The 15,753-nt window shown below is 43.2% G+C and overlaps 2 protein-coding genes across 2 annotated transcripts in view; one reads left to right on the top strand and one right to left on the bottom strand.

Annotated features, from left to right (window-relative positions):
- LOC144696808 (sodium-coupled monocarboxylate transporter 1-like) overlaps positions 1–4,617 on the top strand; it is a 39,521-nt gene extending 34,904 nt beyond the window's left edge. Inside the window, exons 13-15 of the mRNA XM_078568556.1 lie at positions 2,103–2,206; positions 3,367–3,380; positions 4,513–4,617. Coding sequence (XP_078424682.1) covers positions 2,103–2,206; positions 3,367–3,380; positions 4,513–4,617 — 223 coding nt within the window. The remainder of the gene's footprint in view (positions 1–2,102; positions 2,207–3,366; positions 3,381–4,512) is intronic.
- A 1,508-nt stretch (positions 4,618–6,125) lies between these two features.
- LOC144696418 (anoctamin-4) overlaps positions 6,126–15,753 on the bottom strand; it is a 172,675-nt gene continuing 163,047 nt past the window's right edge. The window contains exons 23-27 of the mRNA XM_078567672.1: positions 13,299–13,446; positions 12,254–12,370; positions 11,790–11,895; positions 8,907–9,120; positions 6,126–6,799 (exon numbers count right to left, since the gene is read on the bottom strand). Of these exons, the coding sequence (XP_078423798.1) occupies positions 8,929–9,120; positions 11,790–11,895; positions 12,254–12,370; positions 13,299–13,446 (563 nt within the window). The 3' untranslated portion in view covers positions 6,126–6,799; positions 8,907–8,928. The remainder of the gene's footprint in view (positions 6,800–8,906; positions 9,121–11,789; positions 11,896–12,253; positions 12,371–13,298; positions 13,447–15,753) is intronic.

Raw genomic sequence — 15,753 nt, 5'->3', positions numbered from 1 at the left:
GCAACAGCAACCCATAGACTTAACCAGACACCAGGCAAAGCATTTTCACCTTACGAATTCAAAATGAGGTTCTTTTCACTTTGGTTCCTGTGGAGACAGTTGGAGGCTTACAACTGCCTTTTGATCTCACATTGCCTCCGCTGTGCACACACGAAAACTGCTGAAGTTATACCTACCACTGCCCACTGAATGTAAATTCTCATTGTATCACCAGCCTCTTCTAACAATAAAACCCTTTTCATAGTACCAATTTTATTAGTAATGTAAACATATGACATAAACATATGGCATGGTCTCTGCTAGATAGGTGTCAGTTTTCACCCCACGTCTTGAATGTTCTATTCAAAAAATGCAAATGCACTCTATCTCTCTTACATACCAAAACTAGTACACATCAAAGTACCCAGGCTAGCCGGTTTTAATCCAATTAACACACACCCACAGACTAAACCTCTATTTTAAAAGAAAAATATTTTCCAATAATATTATATACATTAATAGTTTCATGACACCGTGGCATCTTGGGAGGGGGAGCAACTGCATATAAAGATTAAATCTCTGTTTCCATGAATTCCCAGATACATCAAGTTGTTGATAATTGGTGTTCTGATTTAGGATTTATCCAATGCATGAAGCAACAGCATTAGGAATGGCACTTTCCCAAACCTCCAGCCCCACAAGACGCAACAAACTAGTGGAGAAGAAATATATAACACACCTATCAGCGATTGTCTCTTTGTGTGGTCGCACCTCCCTGCTGGGCTCTGCAATATCCCATTTAGCAGAGGGAGACAAATGCAGGTCTTCAATCCCTTGTTTACATATGTAACAGGTCTTACGGATGTTTTAGACAGTTCCTTGGGAAGCCTTAAACAATTGCACAGCCTAATATCAGGTCAAGCATCTTTCAGTTCTTCATTAAGGTAGATACATTGATCCCCAAAATTGTCCATGTTTTATACCCATAAACTGTGCTCAATGAGGTCTTATATCTATCTTAAATATTTTGTAGTTTCAGCTTATGTAAATAGCAAGATTTTATAATAGCGGAGGAAAACACCCGGTTTATTGAGTTAGGTTATAAATATGTTCGAACAACATTCTAAACTTTTTTTCATTTTATATACAATAAAGATGCTTTTTAGAAACCAATATTTGATTAGATTTGAACATTTGGATTGAGATTTAAATGGGTCTGACATTTAGATTCTTTGAATCTGTTGAGAAGGTAGAACAACTGTCTGGAAGAAGGTAATATTTTCTGCTAATAATCCTCTTTCAGGGAGAAATATTTCTCTCTCCAGACCTAGGCAAGTATCTGTAGCAGCTAGCTATTCTAAACTCAAGTGAGGGTAATTATCAGGGAAGTTCTCCTGATCTAGAATATCCCCATAAGGGGTTAAGGTTACAATTCATTTCAAAACTACCCACCTTTACACCAAGGGTTTCCCACATTGATTGCACATTGTTCTGGCATGTATCAGGTGGCTGGTACTTAGCAATCCAGGGTTAATTCCATCCCTCTGACTCTAGTGGCTGGTCCCAGCAGAGAATGCACATAACTACCTAAACCAGAGGATGGGGTGGGGGCTGGAGTGTGGTTTAAGGATTAATTTTGGAGGGGTGGGGAAGAGGACGTCCGAATCCTTCATGCCATCCCCAGGGTGTCCGATTTGACACTCATGAACTTTTTTTTGTTCTAGCTTATTTTTTCTGCTCCTAATACCATTACTGGCACAGAGGGTCTTCCCAATGAGAGTCCCTCAATTGGATGTCTATGGAATCAGAGAAGGATTTAGGGATCATAATGTATGAGCAATGCCATGTTGGAATCCTCACACTCATTGAGATTGGAAATGAGTCACAGTAAGTCACATTGTAATTGGTGTACCGCACTGGAAGCGGGTTTCTTGCCTGCTCATTGGTGCAGATTGTGAAGGTCCAAGAGTTTGGAAAAGTAAAAGGAGTTTTGAAAAGTTGAAGCAATTATTTGGCCTAAAGTCTCATTAATGTTTGCATCTCATGTTGTGCATAAGAGCTGTATTGATGGATGAGGTGGTTGTTCTAGTTACATTTTAATGAGAATTACTCTCATTTCGCAGATCTGAAACACTGGATTCCTGGTATTCTTTATCCTACTTATACTTGAGCACCTTTGCAACTTTAATTGTTATAATTGTTGGTCTAATCGTCAGCTTACTAACAGGTACGTACATAACTTTTGGCTTTTCCACAGAATCATTGACTCTTATAGCACAGCAAGAAGCCATTAAGCCCATTGTGCTCTCTGGTACAGCTCTTAAATTAATCCCACATCCCCACTCTTTCCCCATAGCCATGCAAATTTCTCCCCTTCAAGTATTTATCCAATTCCCTTTTGAAAGTCCCTATTGAATCTGCTTCCTCCACCCTTTCAGGCAGCACATTCTAGATCACAACTCACATGTAAGAAAATGTTTCTGAACATCCCCAGACTGCAGAATCTGGAACACAGGGCCTCAGTCTCAGGATAAGGGGATCAGCTATTTAGGACTGAGATGAGGAGAAATCTCTTCATTCAAAGGATTGTGGATCCAGAGAACCATAGATGCTGAGTTGTTCAGTATGTTCAAGGCAGAGGCCAGTCAATTTTTGGATACGAAGACCATTAAAGGATTTGGGGATAGTGCAGGAAAGTGGAGCTGAGGTAGGTCAGTCAAGATAGCGTTGAATGCAGAGCAGGCATGAAGGGCCAAATGGCCTGATCCAGCTCCTACTTATGTTCTAATGCAATGTTGCTTCTGACTCTTTTGCAAATTCACCTCAAGTCTATGTTCTCCAGTTTCTGACCATTCTGCCACTTGAAACAGTTCCTTCTTATGTATTCTATCAAGACTATTCATGATTTTGAACACTTAACCTTTTCTGTTCCAAGGAGAACAACCCTAGCTTCTCCAGGATGGAACTGAAAGTGTTGGAAGTTTTCCAACAGTCCTGACTTGTTCAATTGGATTGAAAATTAAAGCAAGCTTAAAAGATTTTTGAACTCATTTTGCTCGGTGTCAATTTTTTGTCTGACACCATTCCTGTGGAGCATTTTGGGATGTTTCACCAGGTAAAAGGCACTATATAAACGCGAGGTGTGGTGTTGATCAGATTTGCTTGTGACTAATGTCATTACAAGCAGTCCTACATCGATCATGACAATAACTCAGTCTCATGCTTAATGAAGGACAGTTGTCATTAGTTTATGAAGTAGTTGGTTTTCTGTAAAACGTGCTGTCATTTCATGGTACTCATGGATAAATATTCTGTTAGGAGGAAGAAAGGCTCAAGTTGGCACAGACTTACTCCTGAACCGCACAGATCTCTTGTGCTATTTTCCAGGGTCTTCTGGTGGTGTAAGTAAAGACCTTTTGTTAGTTTTCTGTGTATATCCATTTTATATGAATTCTTGTGTAATACTCACAGCTGTGTCCATCATACCTTCTCATGCACAAAACTCTATGTCAGACTTGCATCTCATTGGCCCAAATTTTGCATTCGTAAAATTGCAAATCACAACTGAACAGGTCGGTGTAGACCAATCAAATACAAGGAATACATACATAAATTTCTGTTCAGGGACTACTAAAGACATGAAAATAGAGATTTAAGAATCTGCAAAATTAAGAAAGGAGTGTGGGAATAATTCAAACTACTCAAAACACATTTTAACAATCTTTACAGTTGCTCTCTTGGGTTTCTCCAGTAAGTTTAGTTTACAACATGATAAAGGCAGGAAACAATTACAGAAAAATAAATAAACATTTACCAGTAACACTTTCAATGCCCAAAATTCTTTCCAACAGAGGGCAATGGACATGGAGCCTTGAATTCATGCAGGTTCCAAACCATTATCACTGAATCATACTCACATTGTATGTTATGGATAACTGAGATTGGTAAATCCATTCAGTTGACCAAAATATAACCAAACAGTTAAGGATAGGGGGTGGGGGGGAGGGGCAGCAGAAGAAATCAAGAATGTTGGAGCAAATACTTATCCACATTTTTTCATAAATTGCCATAGGTCATCCTTATCCATAACTTTGGACATTTGATGCAAATGGGTAAATGTTTCTTGAACAGCACTTTTCCAAACCCACAACCTTTACCACCTATAATTATAAGAGCAGATGTATAGGAACACCAGCACCTACACACCATTGACTTGGATATATATTTCAGTTCCTTCATGGTCAATGGTTCAAGATCCTCAAACTCCCTCCTTAATAATACTGAGGATGCACCTACTATGCATGGACTGCAATGGGGTCAAGGCAGCAGTTCACCACCACCTTCGAGGACAATGGGGGTGGGCAACAAATATCAGCCTTGCCAGCAATGCCCGCGTGTCAAGAATAAAATGTTACTTTTGGAATATCTTTGGTCCGTCACTAGGGCTGTAATAAGGATTTCCGTTTTCTAATTCTTGATGAGCAAACATATGGGCACAGGGAATAATAATTTGGTGTTCCTTGTGTTTTACAGGATAGAATTGAGGTTGTGGGTTGGCAACCATACGGTGACAGTGTTACTGGAAACAGCAATCTTGCCTTCAGTCACATGGAGCTGGACAGCACAGAGGAAAAGTAAGCCTAAAGAGCAAGGAACGGCTATTCGATGCATAAACCCAGAATCTATGTACGATTGCTTTATCTATGGCTATCCCCACCCATGCTACATTCACACTGTAAAAACCTCAAATTCAGGGTTAGAGCTCACTGGCCTGAATTCATGACCCACACAAGATTTTTTTTTAAGCTTAGGTATGAGTTATCCATGCCTGAATTTGCACTTCTATGTTTCCACTGCATAAAGATCTGCCCCAGAAAACTAATTCAAAGTTTACCCCAATCTGTCTTGCAAAAATACCCCCAAAAAATAATCAAGAGGTTCCGATTCTCTCCAGCCCTCAACCCCCTTTCCCCAATAGATGATGCAATCCCTTTTTCAAAAAAGGAGTCAATTGACGCATCACAATCTCCATTAGAATCACAGAAAAATTATGGCACCAAAAGAGGCCATTCAGCCCATTGTGTCAACACCGACCAAAAAAGAAAAATAACTAAAAAACAGATGCCCATTCAAATCCCACCTTCCAACACCTGGTCCATAGCCTTGCAGGTTACAGCACTTAAGGTGCAGATCCAGGTACCTTTTAAAAGAGTTGAGGGTTTCTGCCTCCACCACCAACCCAGGCAGCAAATTCCAACACTCACCACCCTCTGGGTGAAGGAGTTTTTCCCTCATATCCCCTCTAATCCTCCTACCTTTCACCTTAAATCATGCATTAATCCATGCAATGCAAAAATGGTGCTTGGTGTCCTCTCGTCTGGCATTCGTTGTCCAGCTTCAACTATTTTTTTTTCTTGAAGCCAGCTAGCTATTCGTTCTGTTATTGCACCAACTCTGCCTTCACTGACCTCATTCATTAATCCATCACGTAGTACCTTATCAGAGATCTTTTTAAAATCTAGAGAAATGACATCTACTGTATTACCGAGCTACTGGGTTACCTCTTCAAAACGTTAAATAAGATTGTTCAAGCAAGATTTTCCCTTTTGAAATCTTTGCTGATTTTTCATTATTGTACTTTTGGCTTCTAGATGTTCTTCTACTCTCTCCTTTAGAGCAGATTCCATTATTTTTCCTACCATTAATGTTAAGCTGACTGGTCTATAGTTTCCTGGATGTGTTTTATACAGTTCTTAAATATGGGTATCACTGCCAATCTTCTGGCATGAAATCTTTGTCCAACAATTAAATGGCTTGAGTGGAACATAAACAACTGGTTAGACTGAACAGATGTTTCTGTACTGTACATCCTATGCAAGTTTGTTCATTTTGACTTCATTCATACTTTCCATTATTTTGACGATTGTAGAGCCATTCTGCAATCAAGACTTGCCACATTAAAGATGTGATAGTGAATATAATGGTAATATAAACTAACTAGTGTTAAGTGGTTAGTTTATATAAGCAATGTTCCTAATGGAATGCAAGGCTGTGACTTGAAAGGATGGCAACCCTACTTTATCCATTTTTGAAAATTGATTTTTTTTTTCCCCAAAAGAAAACAAACTTCGCAGCCATCTTTAAACTCCAAGTGCATATTTATTTTAAATCTCTGCATCACAATGTACAAGCAATAGATGGGGCTCTCTGTTCCCAAACTGATCCATAAGTCATGAAAATTCCACCTTCTGCTTTTTGGCTATTTACAGATAGTTTGCATCATACATCCATGTCAGGAAGCAGCAAGCTTCAAGGAAATTAAAACCTGTAAACAGGATTTTGGTTTTTTTTGTTGAGCTGTTAGTTCGGTGGAGTTATGGATCAAACTAGGTCACAGAGACAGCAAGGTAGGTTACAGAAATTATGCAAAATAGTTTTCAGATTTTTTTTTTATTTACACATTGGATGTGACAGTATGTAAAAGGCGGGAGTCGGTTGATGGGAGAGAGAAGATGCGGAACTGGGCAACTTAGCAAATTGGTGTAAAACAGTTACCCCTTTTAAGTAAAAATTGGCTTACAGGATTGTACCATATTATGAATAACATATTCAACATGCTGGCAGCATTATAAATATTGAAAGGATCATTTTGGAGTTGCAAAAGTCTTCGCAGTACATCCTCTTATGATTGGATACTGAATGGTTTCTTTTTGTTTTTTTTCCCTGACATGCACTGAAGCTGCATTTTATCCAGTCTGTAGAATGGTACTTTCGGAAGTTGCAGGGAACAACTGTAGAATACAGAGAAGGCAGGCTTCACCTGTGGAGGGAGGGAGGGAAAAGAATTTTAAAAATTGGAAATTGTTTTTAGTTTTGTAAGCAAAAAAATCCATCTGCAAAATATGAAGATAAAAGCAAAAAACTGCGGATGCTGGAAATCCAAAACAAAAACAAAAATACCTGGAAAAACTCAGCAGGGTCCGGCAGCATCTGCGGAGAGGAGCACAGTTAACGTTTCGAGTCCGAATGACCCTTCAACAGAACCAGAAATGGAAACGTACCTCAACTGGTTCACATGAATTCAGCCCCTTGGAATCAACAACATTTCAGTAGAATCACACAACACTTTGGGAGACAATTCAGCCCATCCAGTTAGCCACACGCTCCTGCTCGTCCCATTTTTGAGAATAATCTTTTTTTAAAAAATTTATTCATGGGATGAATGCATCGCTGGCCAGGGTAGCATTTATTGCCCATTCCTAATTGTCCTCAAGGTGATGGTGAGCTGCCTTGAAACACAGCAGTCCATGTGGTGTAGGTACACCCACAGTGCTGTTAGGGAGGGAGTTCAGGATTTTGACCCAGCGACAGTGAAGGAACGGCGATATATTTCCAAGTCAGGATGGTGAGTGACTTGGAGGGGAACTTCCAGGTGGTGGTGACCCCATGTCTCTGCTGCCCTTGTCCATCTAGATGGTAGAGGTTGTGGGTTCGGAAGGTGCTGTTTAAGGAGCCTTGGTGAGTTCCTGCAGTACATCTTGTAGATGGTACACACTGCTGTCACTGTGCATCGGTGATGGAGGGAGTGAATGTTTGTGGAAGGGGTGCCAATCAAGCAAGCTGCTTTGTCCTGGATGGTGTCAAACGTCTTGAGTATTGTTGGAGCTGCACTCATCCAGGCAAGTGGGGAGTATTCCATCACACTCCTGACTTGTGCCTTGTAGATGGTGAACAGGCTTTGGGAGTCAGGAGATGAGCTACTTGCTGCAGGATTCCTAGCCTCTGACCTGCTCTTGTAGCCACAGTATTTATATGGCTAGTCCAGTTCAGTTTCTTTTTGAAATTTATTATTTCAGTCTGCACCCACCTGTCTTTTGAGCAGTGCATTCCAAAGGACAGTGAAACTTCCCAGTGCTTGGCCAGCTAGAACCATCCTACTCCTTCAGCCATTGGCTTACAGGTGTTGAGTGAGAACAATTTAGTCTCCTGTGATAGGTTGCATCTCCAGATTCCATTTGTGATCCAGACTGGCATGATCGGCACCCCATCCACCCCTTAAACATTCAATACCTCCACCACTGACACACAGTAGCAGCAGTGTGTACCATCTACAAGATGCACTGCAGAAACTCACTCGACAGCACCTTCCAAACCTGCAACCTCTACCTCCTAGAAGGACAAGGGCAGCAGACACATAGGAACACTACCACCTGGAAGTTCCCCTCCAAGTTACTCACCATCCTGACTTGGAAATATATCGCCGTTCCTTCACTGTCGCTGGGTCAAAATCCTGGAACTCCCTCCCTAACAGCACTGTGGGTGTACCTACACTACATGGACTGCAGCGGTTCAAGAAGGCAGCTCACCACCACCTTCTCAAGGGCAACTAGGGATGGGCAAAAAATGCTTGCCGAGCCAACGACACCCACATTCCATGAACAAACATTAAAGAGATAATTACCAACAATATTGCTAACCATATAAGATAAAAGCAAAATACTACAGATGCTGGAAATCTGAAACAAAAACGAAAATAGCTGGAAAGACTCAGTCGGTCTGACAGTATCTGTGGAGAGAGAAACAGAGTTAACGTTTCGAGTCATCTGGACTTGAAACGTTAACTCTGTTTCTCTCTCCACAGACGCTGTCAGACCTGCTGAATCTTTCCAGCTATTTTCATTTTTGTTTCAGGTATTGCTGACCAGTTTGGTTGAGGTTACTGATTCAATCCAACTTGGTTTCAATTTCCATCATCAGATCACCATGAAGTCACCTTTAGCCCAAAGAGATCCTGCTTATCACTTCCTCCCCAGGGTGGATCGATCTACCATGCAGGCATTTGTTAACAGCACTGGGACGAATGTTTTGCATTGAAGAAAGTGGTCTATTTAAAGGATAAAGGATTAAAAGACAAGGAATAATAATACCTCAGGTGGTTGATATCTGTATTCACGGCCACTCATTGTGAGAGCCTTTCCCATTCCTCTTCCTCTCGTTGCGTTCCTTATGAAGACGCTCCAGCTCAGCCTCATACATCATCTCCTGAATCAGGTACTTCTCGCGGCGCATTCTGTCCCTGAGGTCTTTTGGTAAGTCGGGAATCAAATACGCAATCAGATTCTTTATACTAAAAACCAAATGCTGCAAGGAATCAAATACATAAATCATCACACCAGAAGAAAGATTCACACATACCAGCTGGAACATTTTTTCTCATGTAAGATTTTATAAAAGTTGTCCTTTTAACAGAGTTATCAGAGTTTTACATTTGAGTAATTTAAAACATTCAAAGTTGGTGAACTGTTCAAAAATCATTTGCGATTACACAAAATGACCTGTAAAAAATAGACATATGATGTCTCCCATGACAAGACGCACTGCAGCAACTCGCCAAGGCTCCTTAGACAGCACCTTCCATACCTGCGACCTCTACCTAGAAGGACAAGGGCAGCAGACACACGGGAACACCACCACCTGGAAGTTCCCCTCCAAACCACTCACCATCCTGACTTGGAAATATATCGCCATTCCTTCACTGTCACTGGGTCAAAATCCTGGAACTCCCTCCCAAACAGCACTGTGGGTGTACCTACACCACACGGACTGCAGCAGTTCAAGAAGGCAGCTCACCCCCACCTTCTCAAGGGCAATTAGGAATGGGAAATAAATGCTGGCCCAGCCAGCGAAGCCCACGTCCTCTGAACGAAAGGAAAAAAAAAGAGAACCTCAAAACTGGCTTAATAACCTCAGCAGTGCTTAAATACGGTCGTTGACAGGGCCCTCAACCATGTCCGGCCCATCTCCTGCACATCCGCCCTCACGCCTTCTCCTCCCTCCCAGAAACATGATAGGGTCCCCTTGTCCTCACTTATCACCCCACCAGCCTCCGCATTCAAAGGATCATCCTCCGCCATTTCCGCCAACTCCAGCATGATGCCACCACCAAACACATCTTCCCTTCACCCCCCCTGGCGGCATTCCGTAGGGATCGTTCCCTCCGGGACACCCTGGTCCACTCCTCCATCACCCCCTACTCCTCAACCCCCACCTATGGCACCTCCCCATGCCCACGCAGAAGATGCAACACCTGCCCCTTCACTTCCTCTCTCCTCACCGTCCAAGGGCCCAAACACCCCTTTCAAGTGAAGCAGCATTTCACTTGCATTTCCTCTAACTTAGTCTACTGCATTCGTTGCTCCCAATGCGGTCTCCTCTACATTGGAGAGACCAAACGCAAACTGGGCGACCGCTTTGCAGAACACCTGCGGTCTGTCCGCAAGAAAGACCCAAACCTCCCTGTCGCTTGCCATTTTAACACTCCACCCTGTTCTCTTGCCCACATGTCTGTCCTTGGCTTGCTGCATTGTTCCAGTGAAGCTCAACGCAAACTGGAGGAACAGCACCTCATCTTCCGACTAGGCACTTTACAGCCTTCCGGGCTGAATACTGAATTCAACAACTTTAGATCTTAAACTCCCTTCCCCATCCCCACCCCCATTTCCGTTTCTTGCCCCTCCCTTTTGTTTTTTCCAATAATTTATATAGATTTTTCTTTTCCTACCTATTTCCATTATTTTTAAATCTATATCTATAATACCCTGTCAGTCTTTCCACCCCACCCCCACTAGAGCTGTACCTTGAGTGTCCTGCCATCCATTCTTAATTAGCACATTCTCTTAGATAATATCACCACCTTTAACACCTCCCTGTTCCTTTGTCTGTAACATCTTTTGATTATCTGCTCCTCTTCATTGCTTGCTTGTCCGTACAACCACCCCCTCCCCCCACCCCCCAACTTCTCTCCACCTCCCCCCCCCCGAACTTAAACCAGCTTATATTTCACCTCTCTCCTAACTTCACTCAGTTCTGCTGAAGGGTCATGAGGACTCGAAACGTCGACTCTTTTCTTCTCCGCCGATGCTGCCAGACCTGCTGAGTTTTTCCAGGTAATTCTGTTTTTGTCTTAAATACTTACCTGACAGATCCAGCAGGGATCCTGGCCTTCTCTGCTGCCCTGGGGAAAGCAGGAAGCACTTGGGATCGGGACCCAACGTCGCCACATGGGATTTCCCATCCAGCTCTGCCCTGAACCCACATCCGTCAGCCTGGGAAGACTCTGCCTGTTTCTGTGGATTCTGTTAGAGCAGCATTGTCACACAAACTGCAATATCTGAAATAAAAGCATAAACTAGTGGAGATAGGCTCCTTGAATGGCTGCAGTTTGTTTATAGAGAAGGTGCTCCATCAGTGCCGTTAGGCTGGGAGTTCCAGGGTTATGTCTTGGTGGTGAAGGAAGGGTGATAGAGCTCCAAGTTGGTAAGGGAGAGTGACTTAGCAGCAACTTGGAGATATTGCTGTTCCCACAACATTGCTACTCTGGTCCTTCTGGGTGGCAGAGGTCACATCAGTGTAACCTTGTTGAGTTGCTGCTGTGGAGGGGGAGAGGCGAGCGAGAGCAAGATAAGGGGGCGAGCAAGGGAGAGACTTAAAGATGATGTATGGCTCAAGGATATGCTCGGGGACTGATTGCTACTTGTTTAAGCTGATTTTTTGAATTCCATGGTGATGAGGCTGGTAGGAAATTTTGACTCAAGTCAGTCAAGATGAACCAGCATTAATTTCAGCTTCTAGACCACTCAGTGAATTCTGTCCCAATGACAGGTCACCGACCTAAACCATTAACTCTGTTTCTCTCTCTATGGATGCTGCCTGAGTATTTCTAGCTGTCTGTTTCCCATGACCATTGCCATTATTTGAACATCATCTTGTGACTGTAGCTGGACAATGACAGGAGGAAACAGGCTGCTTACCTCAAATACAATGATAAAAGCCAGGCGAGCTGCTAATACATGCCAAAACTGCAGCGTGTAGGCATACGGTTCCTTGGAATGAGGTGGCTCCCTGTAGTCACGATACCTAGCGAATGGTCACAAAAATAAAACAATTTCACGTTGATCAACTCTGACTAATCCAATTTTAAATTTGGATTATCTTGCAGTTCAGTGGGTAGCACAGTTAGTAAGAAAGTCATGGATTCAAATTCAACTCAGACATCAACACAAATACTTGGCTGAGATTTGCTCTCCTGTATTAAGAGGGCACAGAAGCCTTGCACAACTACCACCTTGTTAACTGAAATGCAATGTCACTTAGATTTATACAGCTTTCGACTGCACCACACTGCTCTCTAATAAAAGGTAAAAGGGTATTTGAATGAGCTTCAGGGGCAACAACAATTGGTTCTGGGCCAGCGCGGTGTCTCCCAGGCTCCTACCTGCAGTACTCTACTGGGCCGAAAGAGTCACTCCCATTCAAATATGGTTCAGAACGCTTCTCGAAGTCTGCCACCAGGAACACTGACAAGCTGGCATTCACGTAACCAATCATACATCTGGGAAGGTACAATAGACAACCGGTTAACTCACACCCTGCGCAACACATCACACCCGACTTCATGGCTGCTTAAGACTTATGGGGACCAGACGCAAAAGTTCAAATTCACCCTTCCAACTCATCTGGAGATGGCTCGAGTTGCTGATGCTGACGGGCGTTGGGGCTGTGATTTAGAATTTATCCAGGGCTGAGAACAGGTCTGTGGAATTCAAACAAGACAAGCCAGTGAGTGATGAAGATAAGGACCAGTTGGTCTGAGCTCCAGGCAGTAGATGCTAAGTGATATCTCGGTCATTCCTTGATCGACACCTGTGGTCTAATCAACAATGATCGAGCGAGAGTGAAGGGTCTCCCTCTCAAACAGAACCACAGTCAAGGTCAGTATTTCTGCTCTGATCCAAAGGCTGAATTCGAGGGTTCCTGGTGTTAATCCCCAGTGGGATTTGAACTGGATTGACAGTCCCATCAACATTAGGATGTCGTATTTACCAACAACTCAGAGATCATCAATTTTACCTCAGTGTTCAGGCAGAGATCCCAAGAGATTGGATGGAAGGCCAATCTTGTGTCCCCCCCAAATGTCACTCTCCATTGGCTTCAATGCAGAGTTGAATTGGATAGGTGTCAAACCACCATTGCACCCGATCCCATCAGTCCAACAGATGAGAACTGACTCCATTATCTCTGGGGGTTGATTCAACCTTTTCCTTCTAATTATCCAGCATTTCTCCCTCAATTTATCAATTACATCTGAAGCACCTTTGATGTGCCATTTTGGCATGCGATGACATCACTACTTTCGGAGTATCTGTAAAGCAGTGGGATGAAAGACATTTCCCATTGGAGGCTGGGACTCCTGTTGGGTTACGTGTTGCTCATGGGCCCAGACTAACTTCTATCCCTAAAGGCAGGAAAGGCAAACTTACTTTTCTCCTGCCTTCCCTTGGCCAGCACAAGGACCATATTTATATGCATACACCAAGCGAGGGATGAAGTCAGAGGTCACTGCAATGACAAATGCGTTGGTGATGACCGACAGGATCCCTATGCCTTCCAGAATTCCATACCAGATTCCTAAACAAACAAACAAACAAATCATGTGCACAAAATTCAGAAAGCTTCATAATCCAGAACCATTGTAAATAAAACTGGATGAACAAATCAAAACCACAACTCCTCTTGATTTGTTCTTGGGCTGTGGGCAATAATGTCAAGTGGATGCTCGTGGCCCATCCCTAGATGCCCTCAAGAGAGAGTTGAGTCAAGCACATGCAGGGTAGATTACTTTATGGGCTGAGTGTCATTGGGATGTGGTGGGAGTAAGAGACCAGGACAACAGCGAGGGGCTTGAACCATTTTCACATAATCGGGCCCTCATTCCAACATTCCCAGGTCAGCTCGCCACGTATCTGGGGCACTGGCAATGAGTTTGCTGATTGGATGGGAAGAATGGGGGAGGAAGATGTCAGTAGCTTCGCCTCAGAAACACACTGGTGTTTTCTGATTAAATGGTGGCGAGTGGGAACCCTATAAGGTCTACCCAGCCCCTCAAAAATCAGCAAACCAAATCCTTCCTGCCTACAATCTGCAGTGGTCTCTTTACAGAATTGCAGTCGGGCTACTCAATGTCCGATATACAGCGAGCAATCCACTCATTGGATCACTTGCCTCTTCAAATAGGTGGTGAAGGCTCCCAGTGGACGGAAGGCCCCAATCAAAATGGTGCTAAGCGGAACAATGGGATACACCGGTATTTGACCCTCATTCTCACCTATGAACAGGGTTGAAATTGTGGTGAACTGGAGTCACGTGTGGGCTACACGGTGTCGTGGTGGGCATGGTGTTCCTCTCTGAAGGACGGGTGTGAGCCAAATGGGATTTAATAACAAACTGGCAGCTTTCATAGTTCAATTCCAGAACTTGCTGTTGTGTGATTTGACCTTGATAATCTCTAGATCGTTAATCGTGTATCATGTGGTCAACTACATGCAGGTGGAGGGCATTGTCTTGAGCAATATAGAGAGACATTTGCTGCTGAGTTAGGAGGTATACATTTGTAATGTTTCACCTCTGTGGATTAAGATTGGCTCCAGTCTTTATCCTTCAGAAGCTGGCTATCAGGGGTACAACATGGGATCGCTAGTTCACCTCCATAACCACGAGGCTACCATACCCCATTCACAATATAAAGCCCTGTGCCAGATAATAAACATTATATGCACTATCAAAACTCAGAACGCACAAATTCTATAATTGGTAAATCAAGAAAAATTACAGAAGTAGCAAATACATTAACCTCTGGAAAGATCCCCTCCCAACGTCTGTTGTGTTATAAAATATTGGCAAATTCACTAAACCAAACTAAGTTAAATTAAGGAGCTAATTCTTAAATTATGGTGTTGTAGAAGTATCAAGGGTGCATGGGTTTGTCTTTCCTGTGACTCGGACTCCAGAGACTTGAGCACCAAAGCCAGGCTGACACTCTGTGCAGTACTGAGGGAGTGCTGCACTGCTGGAGGTGCTGTCTTATGAACGAGATGTTAAACCGAGGCCCCGCCCGTCTTCTCAGGAAGATGCAAAACATCCCACGGCTCTGTTCTAAAGGGGAGAGTCCTCCCCCTGATGTCTTGTCCAACATTTATCCCTCAAACCAACATCACAAACAGATTATCTAGTCATGATTGCATTGCAAACTCTCAATAAGCAGCTATTTGTCTGCCATATTTCCTACATTGCAAAATATACTTCAAAAGTATGTCATTTACGGTGTTCGTTCTTCTTATTAAATTAATCCTGAAGGGATTCCTGGAAGGTTCCCCATTTGGCCCCAGATGATAAAAACTATGGCGAGCTTACCTTGGTCCTGAACTCTGGGATTCTCTTGCTCCTTAACACTGACCTCTTCGACCGTGTCATTCATCACTGAATGTGGAACTTGCTACCATAAAGGGTGGTCAAGGTGAATAGCAAAGATGCCTTTAAGGGGAATGATAAGGAGGAGAAGGGAATAGAGGGACATGCTGATAGGGTGGGATGAGGTGGCACGGAAGGACGCTCATTAGACCCGTTGGGCCACTTAGCCTGTTTGTGCTGTAGGCTCAACACCGCTTGTCTAGTCCACCTGTCCACTCAGGCTCAGTGTGCACTTCTTTCTAATGAAGTGCTTTTTACTCTCGTGTACTCTGCAGTTACAATTAGTGACTGGAATCATGTTGTTTCCTTCAGAGACAGATCCTGTATTTTAAATTGCACTGTGATTGCAGAATGTAAGAGGAGGAGAGATTTTTGACACATTTTTGCCTCTGCCTGGTTGAAGCAAGAATTACAACCGTGTGTGACAATGTCACTGTTTTGCAACGAGCTATTTACAGAGCTGAGCAA

The sequence above is a fragment of the Cetorhinus maximus genome, chromosome 22, assembly GCF_964194155.1.
Source record: "Cetorhinus maximus chromosome 22, sCetMax3.hap1.1, whole genome shotgun sequence".
Classification (NCBI taxonomy): Eukaryota; Metazoa; Chordata; class Chondrichthyes; order Lamniformes; family Cetorhinidae; genus Cetorhinus; species Cetorhinus maximus.
The sequence above is the reverse complement of the archived record's forward strand: the minus strand, read 5'-3'. Positions and strand labels throughout refer to the sequence as shown.